The 22,811-nt window shown below is 42.4% G+C and overlaps 1 protein-coding gene across 1 annotated transcript in view; it reads left to right on the top strand.

Moving 5' to 3' along the window:
- ds (dachsous cadherin-related 1) overlaps nucleotides 1-22,811 on the top strand; it is a 471,629-nt gene that overhangs the window by 408,525 nt on the left and 40,293 nt on the right. The window contains exons 7-9 of the mRNA XM_083125066.1: nucleotides 1,225-1,503; nucleotides 6,765-6,988; nucleotides 13,183-14,200. Coding sequence (XP_082981192.1) covers nucleotides 1,225-1,503; nucleotides 6,765-6,988; nucleotides 13,183-14,200 — 1,521 coding nt within the window. The remainder of the gene's footprint in view (nucleotides 1-1,224; nucleotides 1,504-6,764; nucleotides 6,989-13,182; nucleotides 14,201-22,811) is intronic.

The raw sequence follows: 22,811 nt of genomic DNA, 5'->3' as shown, positions 1-22,811 counted from the left end.
AATTACATCAATTGGTGCATTAAAGTGCAGTTCGACATATCCCCCTCCACACACACACACATACACACACACAACTAAATTAAGAAGAAATCCTGGGTATATGCCTGTTGCAGGGCGCTTAGCATATGCATACAATTTTAAACTTGTGAAGCGTTTGTACTTCGCTTTCTGTGTTGGTTTAAACTTACGATGTGCTTGTTAACTTTTTTTCGATATAATGTTACATTCACGTCGACCTCAGTGGCGGAATGGTTAGTACAGCGCCTGGGGTCCCACGGGTTCGAATACCGGCTTGGACATGGGAGTTCTTTTGTGAGTGTCCTTTCATCAGTTTTATTATTATCCTCATCGTCGCGATTAGCCAGAAGTGGAAGAGAAGGGACGCTAAATAAGAAAAATCTAATCAACTTTTGTACCATACAGATTTATAGTTTCGATACATTATATATTGTTTTGTGTTTGTGCAAACTTCTGAAGCTCTTTATTAACTTGTATTCCATACGGTTTTAAACTGGCTAAGGGTCCATGTATCATTTTGTGTGTCGCTTTAAATCTTTTAGACTCACAAACACACTTTTATACTTGGGGAGCGTTCGTGCGTCATTTTCTGTGTTGGTTTAAACTTATGAGACGCTTACAAACTTTCGTTCCTTGCAGGTTTAAAGCTGTGAAACTTCACATATTTTCCTGTATTAGTTTATAGTTGTACTTATGATCCGCTTACTAATCTTCGTTCCATGTAGTTTTAAAGTAGTGAAGCGTTCATGCCTCATTTTCTGTGTAGATTCAAACTTGTGAAGCAGTTATTAACATTTGTTCCATACATATTTAAAGTTGTGAAAGATTGTGTGTTGTTCTGTGTTTGTTCAAAGTTGTGAAGCGCTTATTGACTTTCGTTCCATACGGATTTAAAGTTGTGAAACATTGTGTATTGTTCTGTGCTTGTTCAAACTTGTGAAGCTCTTATTTACTTTCGTTCCATGCAGTTTTAAAGTTGTGAAATATCATATATTTTGTTCTGTGTTGGTTCAAACTTGTAAAGCACTTATTTATTTTGTTCCACACAGATTTAAAGTTGTGAAACAACGAAATGCTGTGTTGGTTTAAACTTATGGAACGCTTATTAACTTTTGTTACATGCTGATTTAAAGTTGTGAAACGTCATGTACAGTATTTTTCTGTGTTGCTTTAAACTTGAACTAATGTCCCGTATTCTCTCAACAGGCGAGATCTTCACGAAGGAGGCATTGGACAGAGAGAGCAAAGCGGTGTACGAGATAACGGCCGAAGCGAGGGACCAAGGAACGCCGCCACGGAACGCTCGCGTTCCCGTCAAGGTGCTGGTGACAGACGTCAACGACAACTCCCCTGTGATAGTAGATCCCGAAGACGACGTCGTGAGCGTTCGCGAAGAGCAGCCTGCAGGCACCGAGGTTGTCAGGATTAAAGCTGTGGATAAGGACGAAGGCAACAATGCTACCATCACCTACTCCATTGTTAAAGGTAAGTCATTTATAAATTTGTCGAGGGTTCGTGCATCATTTTCTGTGTTGTTTTAAACTTATGAGACACTCATTAACTTCAATTACAAGCACGTTTTAAATTTGCGAGGCGTCCCCTTCTCATTTTCTGTGTTGGTTTAAACTTATGAGACGCTCATTAACTTCAATTACAATAACCTTTTAAACTGCGAGGCGTTCCCTTATCATTTTTTGTGTTGGTTTAAACTTATGAGACACTCATTAACTTCAATTACAAGCACTTTTCAAACTTGCGAGGCGTCCCCTTCTCATTTTCTGTGTTGGTTTAAACTTATGAGACGCTCATTAACTTCAATTACAATAACCTTTTAAACTGCGAGGCGTTCTCTTATCATTTTTTTGTGTTGGTTTAAACTTATGAGACACTCATTAACTTCAATTACAAGGACTTTTCAAACTTGCGAGGCGTCCCCTTCTCATTTTCTGTGTTGGTTTAAACTTATGAGACGCTCATTAACTTCAATTACAATAACTTTTAAACTTGCGAGGCGTTCCCTTCGCATTTACTGTGTTGGTTTAAACTTATGAGACACTCATTAACTTCAATTACAAGAAGCTTTTAAACTTGCGAGGCGTTCCCTTCTCATTTTCTGTGTTGGTTTAAACTCATTAGGCGCTTACTAACTTTCGTTCCGCACAGACTTAAAGTTGTGAAACTTGGTGTTGTAATGTTTCTGTATTGGTTTATAATACCGAGGAGCTTACTAATCTTACTATGCAAGGAGTAGTACAGTCAAGCGAAAAGTTCTTATATAAAATGGATTACATCGAAATTTATATTACAAATAATCAATGTTAGGTGTCAGTATTGCATGAAAAATTAGCAGCCTCATAGATATTTTGGCGCCCTAGGCAGGATTGGGGTCTACCATGTACCTGAGATTCTCGTGACAGCCAGCACCTGGATTAGTCTTTCATGCTCACAAGTGGTTAATTGTTCATCGTCAGGTCCGTATTCGATCCAAGTTGCGTATTGTTTCATTTCAATACGGAACTTGAACCTATTTAAACTGATTCGGGTAAAAAAGGTTCCTGGGCCGAATTTAAATTGGTTCGGAAAAAATTGAAATTCATTACAGATATAAAGGTTATTTTCGGTCCAGAACCCATTTACGCTTGCTGATTTTCTCTCCTTGACCGGAATTGAATTTATTCAAAATTCCCGGACCCTGCTTTCAGGTAATTTCTAACATCGCAGAATGTCACTTCCCCTATTGAAACCTTCATTGAAAGTGTATTCATTATTATAATAGTTGGTTATTTTAATCTCATCAATACTGCAACGCACATTGACATCAAATAGTCTCATGTTCACAGTTGGACATTTGTTATTATGTTATTAAACATATTTAATGACTGCACCATCCTCAACATAAGGTTATTCAGAACGTGAGTGGATAAAGCTTACGTTGATCCCCACCAGAGGGCTTCGTGAGACTTTCCCAATGACTTTACTTTCTTCTGCAATAGCTGTGCCGGTTGAGGGGGCGGTTGGGGAAATTTGTCTAACGGTGCCAAAACGACACTTGATTTTTTTTCTTATAGCGTCTGAAGACTGCAAATAGAAACGTGTCGAGAGGGAAATATTGATTATTTTCCCTTTCCCGAACTCCCACGCGATCAGACGCAAGGGGCTAGGAGAATGGCATCGTTTGTTTGACGACAAAGCAACAACACTGACTCCGTTGAGGATGACCAGATGGACTCGGAGGAATCTCTGCTATGCAAACACTTAGCCACTGCTTTCGTGTCACGTGTGTCCCGTTCTCTGTCTCACTGCCTTTCGTTTTTAGTCCCTCTCTCCCTTTCTGTTTCTCTATTTCTTCTCTCCCCCTCTGTGTCCCTCTCTATTTCTTCTCTCTCCCTCTCTCTATTTCTTCTCTCTACCCCTCTCTGTCTCTATTTCTTCTCTCTACCCCTCTCTGTCTCTCTATTTCTTCTCTCTCCCTCTCTATTTTTCTTCTCTCTGTCTCTCTCTATTTCTTCTCTCCCTCTCTCTATTCCTTCTCCCTCTCCTCTCTCACTCTCCTTTGCCCTCTATCTCTCTTCTGCTTCTTCCTCCCTCTGTCTGTCTCTCCCTGTCTGTGCCCCTCTTTCCTCCTTATTCCCCCTCACTCCTCTTTCTGCCCCTACCCCTCTCTCTATCCTCTTCACTCTAAATCTAAACAAGCGTGCACGATTACTAAAAGAACTCGACACTGATGAATAATTACTAAAGGGATTTGGAGCTGGTGAACAATTAATAAAATATTTTTGGCACTGTTGAACAATTGCTATACAAGAATTCGGTACTGGTAAACAATTACTAAAATAATTTGGAACTGATGAACAATTGATAAAATATTTTGACACTGCTGAACAATTACTACAAGAATTTGATACTGGTCAACAATTAATACAAGAATATTTGGTAATGGTATACAATTACTGAAATAATTTGGAACAGGTGAACAATTACTGAAAGAATTCTGCACTGGTGAATAGTTACTACAAGAATTTGGTACTGGTGAACAATTACTACAAGAATTTGCTACTCCTGAACAATTACTACTAGAATTTTGTACTGCTGGATAATTGCTACAAGAATTTGGTACCGGTGAACAATTGCTACAATAATTTGTTACTCTTGAAGAAATGCTACAAGAATTTGTTACTCTTGAACAAATGCTACAAGAATTTTGTACTGGTGAGCAATTACTACAAGAATTTGATACTGCTGAATAATTGCTACAAGAATTTGCTACCGGTGAACAATTACTACAATATTCACTGGTGAACAATTACTCAACGAATTTTATTCTGGTTTTTCGCTTATTAAAGTATATGTTTGGTTTGTAGCAACTATTTTCTGGTTATCCACCACGTGATCATACACCACGCCGTACACCGCTCCAGAACAAACGGTGCAGGCACCAAATACACTACGTGACACCAAATCGACCAAGTAGACGACTTACTTATGAGACACCCTGTACATTGATGGGTGTTGGATATCTAAGAACCATGAGCGCCTTTCGAATTTAGTGTCAAGTGCTGTCAGGTTCCAAACCTGAGCAAGAATTAAACGTTTTAGGTAGTACTTTCTCATGCCAATCTCCATTGCACGTTGCGTATGCTAGAACTGGTTAACACTCTCGCCTTTGGTTCGAGTGGTCCATGTTCGATTCCCGGACAGAGCTATACCAAAATTTGGGGACTACTTGGAACAATGGCAGCAGAAAAGAAAACAGCTGCGATGGGACTGGGAGTTCCTGACCCTTGGAGGTCTATGCTCCGCAGAGAACATGCAGGTTCCGGCGCCAGGATCTGAAGCCATTTGTTTACCGGTTTTCATCAACTTAATATCGTCATCCTCATCGTCGCAATTACCTGAGGATGTGGGAAAGCGGCGTTAAAGAAAGTATTAATGGTGAGGAGTTGGCCACACTGTGCATACACCATATACTCCCGTCTTTCCCTTTCTCTCTCTCTCTCTCTCTCTCTATCTCTCTCTCTCACTCGAGAAATGCAACTTCATCCGCCGGGACGCGCACAACATACCCAAGTACTCAATTAGAAGATGGCCACTTGTGTCCCCCCTCCCCTACACTCCAGAACGAACTGTTCACCACAAGTGGCTTGTTTTCATTGGTCGTTTAAGCTCAATTATTACCTGGATGTGTTTACCTTGGAGTAGGAATCGAAAAGCCGAAAGAGCTATGTGGAAATCCAGAAGGCTACCGGAGTCTCGACTGTTGGATTCTGGGAAAGTGAGGCGTTTTCATAGAAGTCACAGTTGCCGGCGGACGCGAGGGTGTTGGCATAATCACTCCAGGCATATCATGAGTTACTGAAGTAACAGACGTGGTACAGGGAGTTTCCAAAGTATGCAAACTTTATTGCTTCTAAGAAGTAATGTGCCCCGGACCATAACTCTACGATTGGCTTACAGCTTCCAGAGAACCCTGCCGTATAAGGAATTAGCCAGCGCTCTCGTCTTTGGGGCGAGTGGTCCTAGGTTCGATCCCAGAATCGTGAGGACAGTTGAGGAGCTACTTGAAAATGAGTTCAAGGTTCCGGCCTGGAAAGCCAGAAAACTGCGGCGATGGGACTTGATGTGCTGACCACGCTTAGCTTAGCGAAAGGACACTTGATCCTTAAAGAATATTGTGTCACGGACAATGTAGAATACTGTTTTGAAGAGCAAATGTAATTTTTTATATATATTGCTGCATGCTATCCAACTCAAAACAACCCAATTTACAGCAAAAAGTTTCGATACCTTCTTCTTCTCGCATGAGCTGTACCCCCCCCCCTCCCAAATCTTTGTGTGTGTTCCTGACTGGCTTTTTTGCTGTTGCCTATGCATTTTGTCGACTTTCCTCTTATCTTGTACTGTTGCTACCTGGGTTTTCCAATTGTTCGTGTGTTGTTTTTAGTGACTGAGGTTTTCCTATTGTAACATGCGCGTGTTGTTGGTAATTGAGTTTTCCTAATGTGTGTGCGCGCGTTTGTTATTGGAGACTTGAATTTCTATTTTCTGTGTGGTGTGAGAGTCACGGTAGCTCGGTCGTTATTGCGTCTGACTACCATGTGAGATACCCGGGGTCGATCCCGGCGGGGGAGAACTGGGACTTTTTCAACCTGTTCAAGCGGCTACGGCGCCCATCCAGCGTCGTATAAAGTGGGTACCGGAGGAAACTCTGGAGGGTAAAGACGGCCAGGGGCGTGGTGCTGATCACATCACCGCCACCTTCCGGCCGTGATCAGTAAAGTGTGGGGCCTTAACTCTACACCCCCTGTGCGCCTTCATCGCGTGGTACATAGCACAGGGGAGCACTTTACTTTTCTTTGTGTGTGGTGGTTGTAAATGGATGTTCCTATTGTGTGGATGTTGGTGACTGAGATTTTCATATTCTCTGTGTGTGTGTGTGTGTGTGTGTGATGGTGTGTGTGTGTGTGTGTGTGTGTGTGTGTGTGTGTGTGTGTGTGTGTGTGTGTTATTGGTGACTTGGTTTACCTGTTGGGTGTGCGCGTCCGTTGTTTGTAACTGCATTTTTTGTGTGTATGTGTTGTTGGTGACGTGGTTTACCTATTGGGTGTGTGCGTCCGTTGTTTGTAAGTGAATTTTTTTGTATGTATATGTTGTTGGTGACTGCGATTCTCTTATTGTTTGTTTGTAGATTTTCGCTGTTGTTTGTATTTATATTTATTGCTGACCCTTTTTGTTATGTTCACTTGCAGGGAAAGACACGGATGGCTACGGGGCCTTCACGATCGACCCCTCGAGCGGCGTCATCAAGACTCGGATGGTGCTGGACCACGAGGAGAAGCCCATCTACCGCCTGGCCGTCGCCGCTACGGACAACGGGAAGCCTCCCAGGCAGACAGTCCGTCTCCTCCGGGTAGAGGTGTTGGACCTCAACGACAACCGACCCACGTTCACCAGCTCTAGCCTCGTCTTCAAGGTAAGGTTTCACAGATGTAGTGTCGTGTCAGAAACTCAATGCTATTTTTAATGTTGACAATGTGAAACCGCTTGCTTGGCAGTGGTGTCAGTGGCGTGCCCAGGGGTTGGGTTACCCGGGTACAGTGTTTCTAAAAAGAAACGTCAAAGGCAGAAAAAGATGGTGAAATGAGGGTTGACTACTAAAAAGAAGTACACGTAACCCCAATTTCGAAAATCCTGTGCCGCCACTGATTAGTGTAGAAAACTCTTAGTCCTGTGTTCAAGACAGGATGTTTAAGATTTAGAGTCTCGATAATCCGATGTTCCGTGAAAGCGACAGTGGTTTGCAAATCGGGACGAGACTGAGAAAGAGACACGGGTTTGCAAATCGAGACAATACTGAGAAAGTGACAGGGTTTGCAAATCCAGACAAGACTGAGAAAGTGACAGGGGTTTGCAAATCCAGACAAGACTGAGAAAGTGACAGGGGTTTGCAAATCGAGACAAGACTGAGAAAGTGACAGGGTTTGCAAATCGAGACAAGACTGAGAAAGTGACAGGGGTTTGCAAATCGAGACAAGACTGAGAAAGTGACAGGGGTTTGCAAATCCAGACAAGACTGAGAAAGTGACAGGGGTTTGCAAATCCAGACAAGACTGAGAAAGTGACAGGGGTTTGCAAATCGAGACAAGACTGAGAAAGTGACAGGGGTTTGCAAATCGAGACAAGACTGAGAAAATGACAGGGATTTTCAAATGAAGTCGAGACTGAGAAAGTGGGAACCGAGATCAAGGCTGGCATCGTCATTCACGAGACGAAACAAGACTTCTCGTGCCATCCCTGTAGTTGTAGGTCCGCGCAGAAGACGCCATACATTTCCATTACGACACCTGTGATCGGCGTGTGGTCCTTCAGCGCGTTTTAATCTCCTCCAAATATCAGACCAATCCTCCCTTTCTCAACAAGAACGGATCATGTAAAACTGGGCATTGTGTAAAAAATCTCCCAGGGATACTTGCGAGGCAATGATGTATTAAAGGAAACCTTACGCAACTCCTCGATCAGGGACAGAAGCATTTATTACTTCTCCTTATGTGGGTCACTAAGTCTCAAGACCGAACAAGTTGTAAAATACCTTGTAGACAAGGGGCTACTTTCTCCTTTTGTGTTTTTTTTTTCTTTCCTTCTCAAGCATTGTTTTTTGGTCTTACCACTCGGATTCCTCAACTTTGCGTAATGTCCATTCTTCACAGTTGAGAGGTTTTAGGTTTGTGCCCCTGGGGGCGCAGTTATCCCAGTAACATACTGATCAGAGAATGTCGCCGCGCAGGTCTCGGCCGAGATATACATGATCACTTCTGTTTCTTCTCGTTGAATTGGGAAACCCAATGTTGTATGCGCGAGTGTATAATTGAGTTCGTTTCAGACGGAGTATCAATCAGTGCTTTAACGTTTGAGAAGTAAATTTGGAGATATAACAACTGGTGAAGTTGTATCAAGCATATTAAGTTATTCCCAGCATGTACTGCGCTGATATATAGATAAGTAATCTTTATCAAATGCCCACGAACCTTTTCAACGAAGCTATCTAAAGTGCACTTGAAATTACATTGGGTTCTTCTAAAATTCAATTCCATTTATGTTAGGTCATCCAACTTTTTGTAATTATCTCGAATTATCAAACCACTTGTACAACATCCAGTTGAAATTCTCTAAATCCAACTGAATATCTATAATCAAGATCCAGTTATCCTGAGTTATCTAACTGCTTGTCTAAAACCCAGTTGAAATTATCTTGAATCCAACTACTTGCCTCAAATCCAGTTGAAATTGTCTTGATCTATCCAACTGGTTGCCTAAAATCCACTTGAAATTATCTTGGATCCAGAAATCCAGTTAAAAATATCTTCAATTATCCAACTGCTTGTCTAAAATCCAGTTTAAATTATCTTGAATTATCGAACTTCTCGTCTAAAATCCAGTTGAAATTATGGTGGATCCAATTACTTGCCTGAAATCCAGTTAAAATTATAATCAATTATACAACTGCTTGACTAAAATCCAGTTGAATTATCTTTGATCCAACTACTTGCTTCAAATCCAGTTAATATTATCTTTAATTGTCCAACTGCTTGTCTAACATCCAGTTGAAATTATCTTCGATCCAATAACTTGCTTCAAATCCAATTGAAATTATCTTGAGTCCTACTACTTGTTTCTGCAACTGCTTGTCTCAATTCTAGTTGAAATTATCTTGAATCCAATTATTTGCTTCAAGTCAAGTTGAAATTATCTTGAATTATCGAACTACTAGTCTAAAATCGAGTTGAAATTATCTTGGATCCAATTACTTGCCTAAAATCCTGTTGAAATTAACTTGAATTATCGTACTACTTATCTAAAATCCAGTGGAAATTATCTTGGATCCAATTACTTGCTTCAAATCCAGTTGAAGTTATCTTGGTTCCAATTACTTGCTTCAAATTCAGTTAAAGTTATCTTGAATTATGCAACTGCTTGACTGTATTCGTTTCACCTGATTGACTAATTTCAAGTTGAAGCTATTTGGACGTATCCATCTGTCGTGACAAATGCAAGAGGTAACATCTTGTTGTTCCAACTTCCAAATTGGAAATTGTTTAAGAGAGAGAAAATGTATGAAGAATATTACTTATCTTGGATCCAATTACTTGCCTAAAATTCAGTTGAAATTATCTTGAATTGCATTATTATTATTACATATTCACATTTAATTACATAATTTATATGTAACCCGTAATATATTGAGGCTTTTTTGTCATTCAACAAGGGTTCTTCTCTTGACAAGAAAGACGAATGGCGCATGCGCAGTACAACAAGAAAGACGAATGGCGCATGCGCAGTACAACGATCTGACGGGAGATTACACGCATCATTTTGCCGCATGGTAATTTGATGTGGGCTTTTTGAGCGGCAAGCTGATGCGTGCAAGCAGAAAGCCTAGGCAGAGAATGTGCGGAACGCTGGTCTCCATGTCCACACATACAATGCGCGTGACATAGTGACGTGATGCTTCGCCAAATAAAGGGTTGTTTTCTCCTCTTCCCGGCACTTTACCGTCCGCTTCTTTTCACCACGAACATCCGTGCCTTGCCTCGTGTCCGTTCTTTGTGCAGAAGAATGAGGCACGCAAAAACATCCTTCATGTCATGCCGGTTTCCTTTCGTTGCTGTCGGTTTGACTAACTGGTTGCCTGATGCTTGAGAATGTCACTCAGATTTCCGCAGCAGGGTTGCCAGGAACTCGGTATTATCTGTTTCACCAGAAGTTTTCATCCAGTACCTGCAGAAAGTGTGTAAGAGTGTGTGTAAGCAACTACTGTTTTCAAAACGTACTACTAATGGTTGGGGCACCGTTTGGAAATAATGCCTCTCTTGTCCTTCCGATGGACTTGTTATTTGATTGGCCCTACAAACATATAGTCTGTTCCAAATATCTAGACAATAAATTTTGTTTTGTAAGTGTTAGTTGTGCCTAATTTACTTTCGTGACGTAAGATTACTCTCAATTCATTTTTTTTATCTACAAAACACACGGAGAAATTCATCAAGGTTTGCCTTTATCAGCTACTTTTTCCTTGTGATGCACTAAAAATGCATCAGTGGAGAAGATCACAATAATTTCAAAGAAGCCAAACGTTTAACTGTGTCAATTGTTGCACCGAACGTACGTCAACTTTGATTTGATGCTTTTTGAGGTTTGTGTGAGGCGACGTGATTGACCCATAGCTAGGTGCCTTTTCTACACGATACAGCAGGTGAATGGAAGAGGCACCTTGAAATGTTCCAGTGGAATTTTTGAAAATATATGACTTGAAATGCTATATAGAAAATCGTATGGCATCAAATTTATGGTTCAACTTTTTTTTGTAGAGAATCAAGGGAAAGAGAGAGGAAAATACATTAAGAAGACAAGAAGAGAATGAAAGATAAATAAGAGAAGTGAGAGGGGGAGTGTAATAGCTAAAATAAAAGAGAAGGCGAAACGAGAGGGAAATCAGAAGAGAAGGGGCAGTAAAATAAATTCCAAACCACAAAAAAAGGGGAGAGTGAACAAGAGGACATAAATGGAGGGAGTGAGAAGTGAAGTATGGAGAAGGGAATACTCGTGATTGATTGAGTTGGTGTGTTAAGTCCACTTTATGCACACTAAGGCTATCGGGAATGGACCTACAGTTTAAAGTGGGATCCGAACCACTGGACATCGAACCCGGGACCCCTTGATTACAAGGCGACGACGCTACCACTGCGCCATCGGGGAGGCCTAGAAGGAAAGACTCAAAAGGAAATTAAATATAAGAAAGAAATTGATACTAATCAAGCAATTTTGTAATTTCTAGCAGGGAAGGGTCAGCTGACTCCCTTGGAGCCCCCTCCGCCTTGTGGCTTCCATGTATTAAGAAATCAGAAATATCGGCCTTCCTACTGAAGCTCACGCCCCACAGTACCCCCTTCAATATCCGACAAGATTTGGTAAGAAAAATGCACCCAAATAACCATCTTACGGTTATCTCTCACAAGTAGCTTCGCTATGGTTAAAGCTACATTCACGCTCCCGTCTTGCAATGCAGCGCCATCGGTACACACAATGTTGGGCGAAAAATTCGCTCGTGAATAGCCCAGAACAAACAAATCGAGGCGATTTTTCATGGCTTTCAGAGACAGCAAAGAGAACGTGGCATCCAAGACAGCGATGCAGACGTTTCTGCGCCTTGTCGTTGGGCAACACTGACAGCGCCTCCCCCACCGCGTCCCATCGCGGAATGCAATTTGCTGGATGTTTGAAGGCTCGCCTGTCACCAACCCCGGGAGACAGATGGACGTGGGTGAGGTGTTGGGACCTCAGGCATGCTGCCTGACTGTTGGATGAGAAAGCAAGCGGCGATGGCATTTACAATGACCTCCATCGCTACCACTGGCAGCGTTTACCTCCATAGAACATATTTGTGGGATGGGGTAGTCCAAAACCTACAGTATCCTTACATTGGTTGCGGAGGAAACTGTTACCTTGAAACCAAGTCGCCGGAGAATTGATCTCGCGTTTGTGATTCCTGCGATTCTTCGCATGCTTAGACTCGGCTTTAGACGGAAGTATTTTTTCCTCTTGGTATTTTTCTTAGCGTTTATGCTACGCTCGAAATTCCACGGTGTATAGTGAAATTGCTTTTACGAACCTGTGACGTATGCCATGTCAGCTTTGACAGAGAGGAACGATCCGAAATTTCTCAGCATCTTCCCTGATATAATGGCAGTCGTGTACGGTGTAAACATTTCTCATTTTTGGAAGTTTAACCAAGACGTGAAAACGAATCTTGTGAGTAAAAATAGGTACGATTATAGGTGGAAGATTTGGAAAATATGCATGGATATGATGGTTCTCATGTCTCAGCACAGAGCAGACCAACACCGGTTAAATAGATTTTAAGATAATAAAATTGGATGTAAACGATTACGAGCGCCCGTCTTGGTTCGGCACAATTCGTCTCAGATCGACACTTTAACGGAACGGCCTGGATGCCTCCCTGAAAATTAAAACCAGTCGTCAGCAGTCCTCAGCTATTTGCCTCGAACGGACCAATCTAGACCACGCTCCGCATTACTACCATGTATTCTTCTGATAAGCTCTCTTCGTTGCAGCTGTCGGTTTGACGTTTACCGAATGAATGAATGATGTCATTATTTTAGTTCGCGTTTCTACCACTTTTTGGTTGATTGCGAAGATGAGGATGAACGATGATGAGGTGAAATAGATGGAGGGACAAACATAAACATACATGAATAGCACACAACAAAAGTCCCAGGGAACATTATACTGGCCATGGGTTCAGGCACCAGAGCCTCATTAGTCTGCAAAATGCAATCCAGGGTACTGTCATACCAAACTATGCCAACCAATCGTAATGGGTTTTCTGCGTAAGGATGGTCATATTCATCAACTTACCCTCTCTCCTCTGCGCAAGTAGTGACTCACTCGCTTTCTCTTCTCCTCTAAGGTTATGCGTGGCGTTGCTCCACATACTCTTGTAGAATATTTGCCATACTGCTGATGGCAGTCTTAGAAACTGTCAGCTCTGGGTCTATTTCGTCAAACTTGATTCCTTTCTTTGAATGTTAATAGTTGTGAGTTTTCCTACGTTGTCGTTCCAAATGTAATTGTGTTTTCCCTTTATTTCAGGTGAAGGAAGGTGTCAGAGCAGGTCATGTTGTGGGAACAGTTACGGCAGTGGACGAGGACAGCGGAGAAAACGGCAGAGTCACCTACACGGTCACAAGCGGCAACTTTTACGGAACGTTTGACATCAACCGAACGACCGGTGTGCTCTTCACAGCAAAGGAGCTGGACCATGAGCTGGAATCGGAGTTCCAGCTGGAGGTCAAAGCGCTGGACAACAGCGCCACCAATCCCCAGAGCAGCATCATCAGCGTCAAAGTGGAGATCGAGGACGTCAACGACCAGTCCCCGATGTTCAAAGAGGACCCTGTGCTGTTCTCGGTGTCCGAGAGCACATCCGTCGGGACGGTGGTGTGGAATTTCAGCGCCGTGGACAGCGATGCTGGTCCCAACGGTGAGGTGAGGTATAACGTGGTCCAGCAGTCACCCAAAGAGGCGTTCCAGATCGATTCCGACACCGGAGCGCTGTCCGTCATAGCTCCGTTAGATTATGAGACTCACCCGGACTACACGCTCGTGGTGACCGCAACGGACCAGGCCGTCAACGCGACCGAGAGACACACCACGTCCGTCACCGCGAGGATACTGCTGGAGGATTTCAACGACAATACTCCGAAGTTCGTGTCCCAGTCCAAGCTCTTTTTACTGGAGGACGAACCCGTGGGTTCGCCTCTCCTGCACGTCATCGCCGTGGACAAGGACTCCCGGGACAACGGGCGGGTGACGTACATCATAACTTCGGGCAACGAGGACGGGCGGTTCTCGGTCGGGTACGAGACGGGTCAGCTGTCGCTAGCGAAGCCCCTGGACAGGAAGAAGAGGGGGAGGTACTCGCTCAATATAACAGCCAGCGACCACGGACAGCCCTCGCGCCACAGTAACCAGCTTCTGGAGGTCCTCGTAGAGGATGCTAGCGACAACCCTCCGCGCTTCACCCAGACGATATATGAGGCCAACGTTTCCGAAGACGCCATGCCTGGTACCTTTGTTGTCAAGGTGACGGCGAGGGACTCCGACGCAGGTGAGTGTTGACTTTTTTATATTTGGACAAATTTTATTAAGGGTACGGAACTTTTGGCTGGCTGTCAGTTCTCCTATCCTTTCGTTCCCCCAGTTCCTTCTAGATTCTTTGACGCAGAAAACTGCGCCATACCTGACTATTAATATATCCAATAAGCTATCATCCCCCACGAAAACAATTCACTTGAATTTATATATAGGATAAGTGTAAACTATCAACGTCACTTCGCCAACACTCATGAGACAAGTCTATTGGTGGTATTCTGAGCACAAGTAATAACCTACTAGTGGTGTTACTAGAGGCAACTGCTAAAGGTGGTATAGTAGCGCCCAAACTTTTGAAACCTTGGAAAATATGCGAAGTACAGGCTTCCCCGTGACTTTAACTAGCAACACTAGCGCCACTGTTCAGGCCAGGGTTTCAAATGCCTTGGTGGATCTATAGAGTGACGCCTCGTTTGATAGGTACCTTCATTTGAAAAAGAAAAAGTTTGAATCGACACCTCAAAACTGTTTCTTTTTTTGGGGGGGGGATCATTCCAAAACTGAGAATAAGAATGTATTTTACATCACTCCATGAAACTCTGTGGGCAGTGAAATGGTTGCTATTTGAAAATTCATTGCGAACCATATAGAAATACCGGGGGCGGGGGGGGGATACTTCGAAATTTTAAATGGGAAAGGGAGGGGGAGGTTGAGCAAACTCTTGTTAGACAGGTCTCTAATTTCAAGAACATTTTTCATATGAGCTACCGTTTTCGAACAGGATAAATACATGATCATCTCGCCAAAATATGCATTTTTTATAATAATGGTATTTGGCCTGTATTACGTATGACTGGCTCATTAGAAAATATTTCCACCTGTGCCTCCTCTCCCCTCTTTTCTGGCACCACTACTGCTTGGAAATATTGTGGCGGGGTTATCCACAAGTTTCATCATAGCCTTTCTTTCTACCATAAAATATCGTAATGTATTCTGCGTCAAGGGTATTGCACAGAAGTTTCCTTTTGTTTGCCAACAGATGACTCTGCTACAGTAATCGTATACCAGAATCCTTTAGCGGCTTTTTTCTGTTCGTTTCAAGATGAACTTAGTTGCTCGTTACTGAACTTTAATCAAAGTCAAAAGCCATATTTCATTTGTTAACAATGTATAAGCACCTTTATGAAAATTGCAAGTTTGTTTCAATTTCTTTCTGATCTCTTTTCGGACTTATTGCACAAGTACACAACAAAACCCGTTACTGTCGTGGAGAATGGACTTATTGTTACACGCATTCTTCATTGCATTTGTTATTCGTCTGTGTACGGTAAATACATTATTGATATTAACTTACAAGATACGTACATTAGTCTCATCCTCTCGTTAAACAAAAAGTCATGTTTTTTAAAGTCGTTACGTAAGATGACACTGCAAGAGATAATTGTGTTTTCGGTTGAAAATAGGTTTTGAAAAATGACCGCAGTAGACAATTAAGGGGTGTGCAAGCACCCCTTCGCGCCACCCCTGAGAAAAGCTTAGACTAAGAAGGACCAATAGGATGGACCTGAAGGGAATTTGTAAGGGTGCTCAAGATTGCATTGATTGCCCAGGATAGGGAATGCATGTGTTGCTGCGACAACCAGCCTCCATGTTTTTGAATGTCAGCTTTGTCATATCGTCTTTAAATTATGAATGATGTAGACAATTGCTCAACAAAGCACAACATGTTTCTCTGGACTCGTTTTCAAGCAGGTGGGAATTTTCATAATTCTAATTAATAAATGTGCTTCCTGGAACGAAGGAGCTTTCTTTTTATATAAAATAAATAATTTGTTACGTAATTCATGTGCATGTGTATGCTTGAGAACGGTGGACTCTTTCATGTGTGCATTTCGGCCGTGCATGCCATGCAGGATACTTAGAGCCAGTTACATATCTCCCCCCCCCCTTTTCCCCTTGTGTCTCCCCGACCGCCGACAAAGAGAAAGCAATCCCGACGGGACATAAGCCTCTTAAAGGTTAAAAAGAAGCCATCCGCACTCCATTCAGGAATAATTACCGGCAACTTCTCATGGATTATGATGGGCGGCCAACAAAACGTTCACCGGGGTTGCCGTTTGAATGTGGAAATTCCAACGCGTCCACCAGAATTTCACAAATGCACAGTCCCCCTTGTCATAACAGACAAATAAATTGTCCCCGTGAGCAAGCTGGGCCCGTTCAAGGATTATCGAAGTCCCACACGTTGCGCCCCCCCCCCCCCCCAGGATCCTACTCCTCCTTCCGACGCCATAATGGATGTGGTTTGAAAGAAGGAACGAAGTGGGGGGAGAGGAGGAGGATAGAAAAATTCCACGGCAAACCAATCTCATAGCTTGTCGCTGCAGATGCTCTGGCCAGCCTCCATTACAAACAGAAGACGGTCCCAATTGTATTTTGCTATCATTTCGAACGTGCCACGGTCGACGTTATGTTTTACGTTCTTGCAACACATGTTGCATCCGTAATTAGTACTTTAAGAAGGAAATGGAAAGGGGGGAGGGGGGGAGCAAGGGACCGCCATATGAATCTTAACAGGTTTTTGCCTCGTCCTCATCTTTTTATTTTTCGAAAACCTATTATTGGTCCTTTAATTTCCCTTCCTTTTTTTTTCTGGTTTTGACAGAATGTGCACCCCAGTGATAATAACACAACCACGACTCCTGCGACGGCAGAGGGGGGGGGGGGAGTATTCCTATTACATCGACCAGAATGTTGCTGATATTATCTTTTATATTTGCACGCAAGCAAAAAAAAATATTAAGGTATCCTAAACGAGCCAGCCTGCGAAAGTACCTTTCTTGCACCAAGCTATACATTCTGTAGCTATTAAACGTCCTTTTATATATATATATATATCGGTGGCTAGAACATTACACCACTCCCCCCACCATTCCGCTTACAAGTTTTAACAAAGGACATTTCTGAAGACCCTTTGGGAGCACTTACTCTCGAAACAGAGGAGAGGAAGATCTTACTGCGAAAGTAATAACAATAAGGTAATACATGTAATAACACAGTGAAGTGTGGAAGCAAGGAACTGCAAGAAACTTGAAGTGCAGCTCGGCTGCTTAAAGCAGGGATAATCATAAAGAGTGGATGCAAGTCACGACGACAATCAATCAGAGACGCAACCACGAATTTTTGTCTGGGGGGGGGCAAGTACCAGGATAAACGTACCAATAATAATAATAGTAATAACAATAATAATGGCATTATTATTATTATTATTATTACTAGTAGTAGTATCAAAGATGTTATTATCCTCATAAATTACGCAAAGAGGGGGTAGAAGTCGGTACTAAAGCATTTGTTTGGAACAAACTATTTGAAATATTTTTTTAACACCGTGAATTTCACATTAGCTAATAATGGAAAACAAGAACACAAACTGTATTTTTGAATGGCAGAAAATGAATGATAAATGCATTGCTAAGATAATTATTATTGTACGTATAACATGTATAACTTTCATTTACATGTTTTACACACATGCAACATGGAGCGACATAAAAGAAGAAAATACATATGCAACATGCTAACATTAATTGTGTACGTATTCAAAGTTTATTCAATACATATATACAACACATATTATTTAAATATATCACATTACAGAAAAGAACTACATTGCGAGCGAAGCGAGCAAGAAAATATTTTTATTTGCATAAAATTTGAAATCGAAGGGGGCAATTCTCCTCTGTGCCCCCCTCCTGCAGGTGCCCTTGGCCGTCAATGTTTGCCCCCCCTAGAATTGACTTTCGTCGAAGGTTGGGGAGGCAATACTCCCTGCCCTCCCCTGTGGTTGCGCCACTGCAATCAATTGAAGCAAGGGACAGATGAGAGTAAAAGGAAAATGTGATTGAAGAATAGAGAGTATGAAGAGAACAAGAGGCAAATGAGAAGGGACATGTTCATTGTACAAAAGGAGTTGAGTAGAAATGGAATCGGTAATATTTTGATTGTGTAGAACAAAGGAAAGGAATTGCTAGATAAAATAATATTGCAGGTTAGCAAACAATGTGATCATGGAAGTAAAAAATGTAAGTAAAAAAATTGGACCTTTAGAAAGAGGAAAACGTTTCGATAAGAAAGTGTGGAAAGGTGGATATAAAAGAGAAGGAACAGAGGAAGTGAGATGCTGAAAAAGCGAACGGTGAAGTGGTAAAGGATGTGAAAAGCAAATTGATAATGGAGGAGGAAGGAAGAAATATAAATTTTGCAATGCATGTGATAGCAAAGGAACGTTAGGTAGAATGGGAGTTGAAAATCTACGAGGAAGTGATGGGCCTCGATAGCTATAGAGAGCTTACTGCAAAAGAGAAGAAATTAGTCCATCAATGAATGACTGGACGGAAGAATCACGAAGGGACAGATAAAGATGAGAGATGAACCTAGTAGGAACAATGGAATGAATGTACGAAGAGGTATCAAAAAGTTTTACCTGTTGAGGTATAATTTGTTTAATAATGGAAAGACTGAAACAATGAACATACATATAGTTTGCCTATAGTTCCACAGAACACTCCCTGCCTCACCGTTTAGAGCTGTTTTAACCTCCTGTAGGTCATCGAATCTCATGCCACGAAGCACAGATTTAGGTCAGACTTAAATAGTTAAGTTCAAACTGGGAGAAACCGTAAGTGTGGACATGACAAGGAGTAGCAGGCCATCAACGTCGTTCACTGACGACAACCGCCACAGGGATGATGAGCTCATTCGAGAGGATAGACGCATCACCATCCAGGAAATTTCTGATGCAGTGCACATGTCCTATGGGTGAGCACATGCAATGATTGAGAGTTTGGGATACCATAAGGTCTGAGCTAAGTCTGTGCTTCGTGGCATGAGATTCGACGACCTACAGGAGGTTTAAACGGCGAGGCAGGGAGTGTTTTGTGGATTTTTTCCAAACTACAGTTTTGAGGGCTGGACAAAACGGTAGCACAAATGCATCGAACGTGATGGCAACTGTGTGAAAGGGTATCTCTGAGTAGAGGACACTACAGGCAAACTATATGTATGTTCATCGTTTCAGTCTTTCCATTATTAAACAAATTATAGCTCAACACGCAAAACTTTATAAAAAGCAACAACTAAAAAATCAAACTATGAAAGTAGGATATTCGCAGAATGGTAGCTGAAAGGAAAAACGTGTGAAAGCGTGCAGTAACAGCAAAAGCTAGACATAGTTGAAAGCATGGGTTTCAAAGAAGGTAGGGAAACATTAGTGAAAAGCGCCAAAAATCCCACAGTGGAAGCAAGAAACAACTGAATATGAAAAGTGAAGTTGGGATAGGGACGAATGGAAAATCAACATTGAAAGCGCTACAGTTAAGTGAAGGCACGAGAGAACAACTAATGGTGAACACAAGCGAAGGATAATAATCCATTACAAGAGAATGCTGTAATGACGATAGGGAAAGAATCGACGAGCAACGAAAATCATATAGTTGATGGAAAAGCAAAGAATGGTGTATTGCGGGCGTTCATATCTCTCCAATGCCATTGGTTGCTATGATTATTTTTTGCTCAAAACAACTAACGATTGAAGCTTGATTGCTAGGATATGTGATTGTTGAATCTTTATCTTCATTGTTGCAAAGCAAACTGAATATAATTTGAACAATAAAGAAGATAAAATAAGATGTGTGAGTCATCATAGAGGCCTGTCAGTTGGAACAGTGAGAGGAATCGGGAATGGAACGCATTGAAAGAAGTAAAATGTTTGGAAAGATTCAATAAAAAACTAAATAATGTTCAGAATAACAGGGAGAGAAATGGGGCCGGGATGGAGAAGGGCAGGAAGGGCGAGTAACCGCAAAGAGTGTGTAACCGCGGGTCCTCTGTACTTCTCCTTACATATGCATGATGTAATTTTGTGGTCTAGCTCATTTGAGGCAGAACTCCCACTAACCTATAAAGATTTTTTCGCATTCGAATTTCTCTTCTCCAACCAAACTTTCCATATTCTTGTGGAGAAGTTTTATTTTAACCACTTTTCGAAGGACATTTTCTGTGCGGTCCAGGATGTCGACCAGTCTGGAAATCCAGGAAAAGTCAGGGTATTTTCTTGTTCTGGCAGAGTCGGGGAAATTTACTTTGTTTCTGGAAAAGTCAATATTTTTGTGGAAGTGCACTGAATGAAGGTTTTTGAACAAAGAAAAAGGACAAGCAAGAATTTTGAAATTTATTGTGGGCAAACTACACTACAGTTTGATTTACTGAACATTAACGACAGTTACATGTAAATTGCTTATGAAATACTCCAGATAGGAAAAAGTGCCATGTTTTTAACTACGTTGAACTAGAAATGTACTGAAATAAGTGGCTATGGGTATTTCCCACATTCGTGATGCAATTTTTGGGTTGTCTTTGGTACGTCTTAAGATAAATACATAATTGCAACATTTTACTATAATTATGTATTATTATGCTATGATTGTTATGATTCTTTATCATTAGTTAATACTTGGAAAGTATTATGTAAAAGTTCACCCCTGTTGCCCCTATCCAACAGTCAATCTCTGCTCATTTTGCTTCTTTTTGAATTTTGAATTTAACAATTTGGGTGCGTCAGCACTTAGGCTATTTTGCACCCTTCACGCTATACGGGGTCCAGCCCTAAAATAACATTAACTGTACCGTCGTGTTGTAACTAAAATATTAGAATATTCTGACTTCGGTTAAAAGCTGAGGCTGTAAAGGGGCAGTCAGCACACAAGTACAAAACACAGGACAACACAAAGAAAATTATACTGGCCACGGGGCCAGTCGCCAGAGCCTCGTTCGTCTGCAAGTTGCAGTCCAGGGTGTACTACGTGGAAGTGAGGTTGACAATTGGGTGTAGCGTGGAAAGTCACCCCTTACACCTAAGTTTTTATTCTTGTTAGTACTTTTAACTTCGTTTAGTGGTATCTTAATGTGCTGGTTAGCTAAAATATAGTGGTCTTCTTATAGAAATGTGCAAATATATGAATTGCCATAAAGATTTGGTCTGGAGAATTTTGGTTTTTTGGAAAATTCCGAGAATTTTGTTTTTACTGAATTGTACACACCCTACCCTGTATTCAGTTTTCTGCAGAGAGTCTCTCTCCCATTCTCAAAGAGAAAATTCCCTCTATAACAATTTTTTCCCCTCTTGACCAATTGAAATTTCCCTCAACTCGACATTTTTTTCCTTTCCCGGAGGGAAATTTCCCACAAACGTAAGGAGAAAATTCCCAACGCGGTTTGCAAAACTGCTCCGACCACAACGTGCTCCCGCGACTCGGCCCCTGGACAACAAGTTCAGGGCCAGCGGAGCGGGAGGGAAAAACATGACAACGTCGCCCCGAGATAATTACCCAGCATTAAATATGGCCGCCTCGGTTTAATTTGCGTCCGTGATGGTTTCCAACGTAAAGGGGTATCCATCTCGCTCAAGTTGGAAGCCAAATAAAAGCGAGCGATCGGGAACGCCTGCCTCCCGAGACGAGACCGAGGATGGCTCATTCTACGGTCCGGCTTTGTGCGACTCTGGCGTCAGTTTCTTGACACCCGGGCTGGTACTCAAAGTGTCTCCGGTTCAAACCCTGACAGTCCTGTTTCTTCAACGTGGAAATTCGCTAGTTCATCCCAGTGCCAGGCTGGTGCAAGGAAAACCGTGCTGAACCAAGTACACGATAAGCGGTGTCCATGTCCAAAATATCTAATCGGTAGGGCGTCCGTCACGCGGGAGACCCGGGTTCGATTCCCGGCGTGTGTGATCCAAGGTCGGATTTTTCCGGCTTTGTCCCCGCAAAAAGCGGCCCTGGGGCTCACCCAGCCTCAAATCATTGGGTACCTGAGGGCAACCCTCGGATGTTAAAGGGGGCCGGAGCGTGGTGCTGATCACATTACCTTCAAAATGGCCGAGATCGCGAATGTGTGGGATCCTACCCCAACATCCCCGAAATGTGCCTTCATGGTACCTTATATACGGAATCCTCTTCATTACAAGGGGAACACGTTAACTGCCAAGTAGTGGCGGCGAATGGGTTCCAAAACCGGGGGGGGGGGTGGGCAAGGTGCCAAAAGTGGGGGGGACAAAGACAGTATATTTGCCTTTGTACATAAGATTTAGCATAGTGCGAGGGCAAAAGTGGTGAAAAATAGGGGGCAACTGCCCCCCCTCGCCCCCTCTAATCGCCGCCACTGCAGTGCCAAGCTATGGTGGAGCTTCGTTTTATAGTTGTCCAAGAAAGAAAGAAACTGGGAGATAATAAACAAAAACAGTGCTCAGGAGACATTGAAATAAGAATTTTGGGTGCTTCAGCACTTACGCTATTTACCGCGTTTCATCGTACGAGGTCCAGTCTCTTACCATAACTACATTCAATATATGTCTCGGGGAACTAAAATCTCCTTATTTAGGATAAAAACTGAGGCTGCAAAGAGGGGACACTTAGCACATACAGCCAGCCCTACAAAGGATTGTACTGGCCGAATGTTCAGACGCCAGGGTCTCGTTGGCTTGCAATATTGCAGGTATCGGGGTGTACTACTTTCAAGTGAGTATACTCAGGTGAGAATTCGGTGCTGGTGACTCTCCGTACACCTGCGAGAAA

This window comes from Lepisma saccharinum, chromosome 7 (assembly GCF_977018435.1).
Source record: "Lepisma saccharinum chromosome 7, izLepSacc3.1, whole genome shotgun sequence".
Lineage (NCBI taxonomy): Eukaryota > Metazoa > Arthropoda > Insecta > Zygentoma > Lepismatidae > Lepisma > Lepisma saccharinum.
The sequence above is the reverse complement of the archived record's forward strand: the minus strand, read 5'-3'. Positions and strand labels throughout refer to the sequence as shown.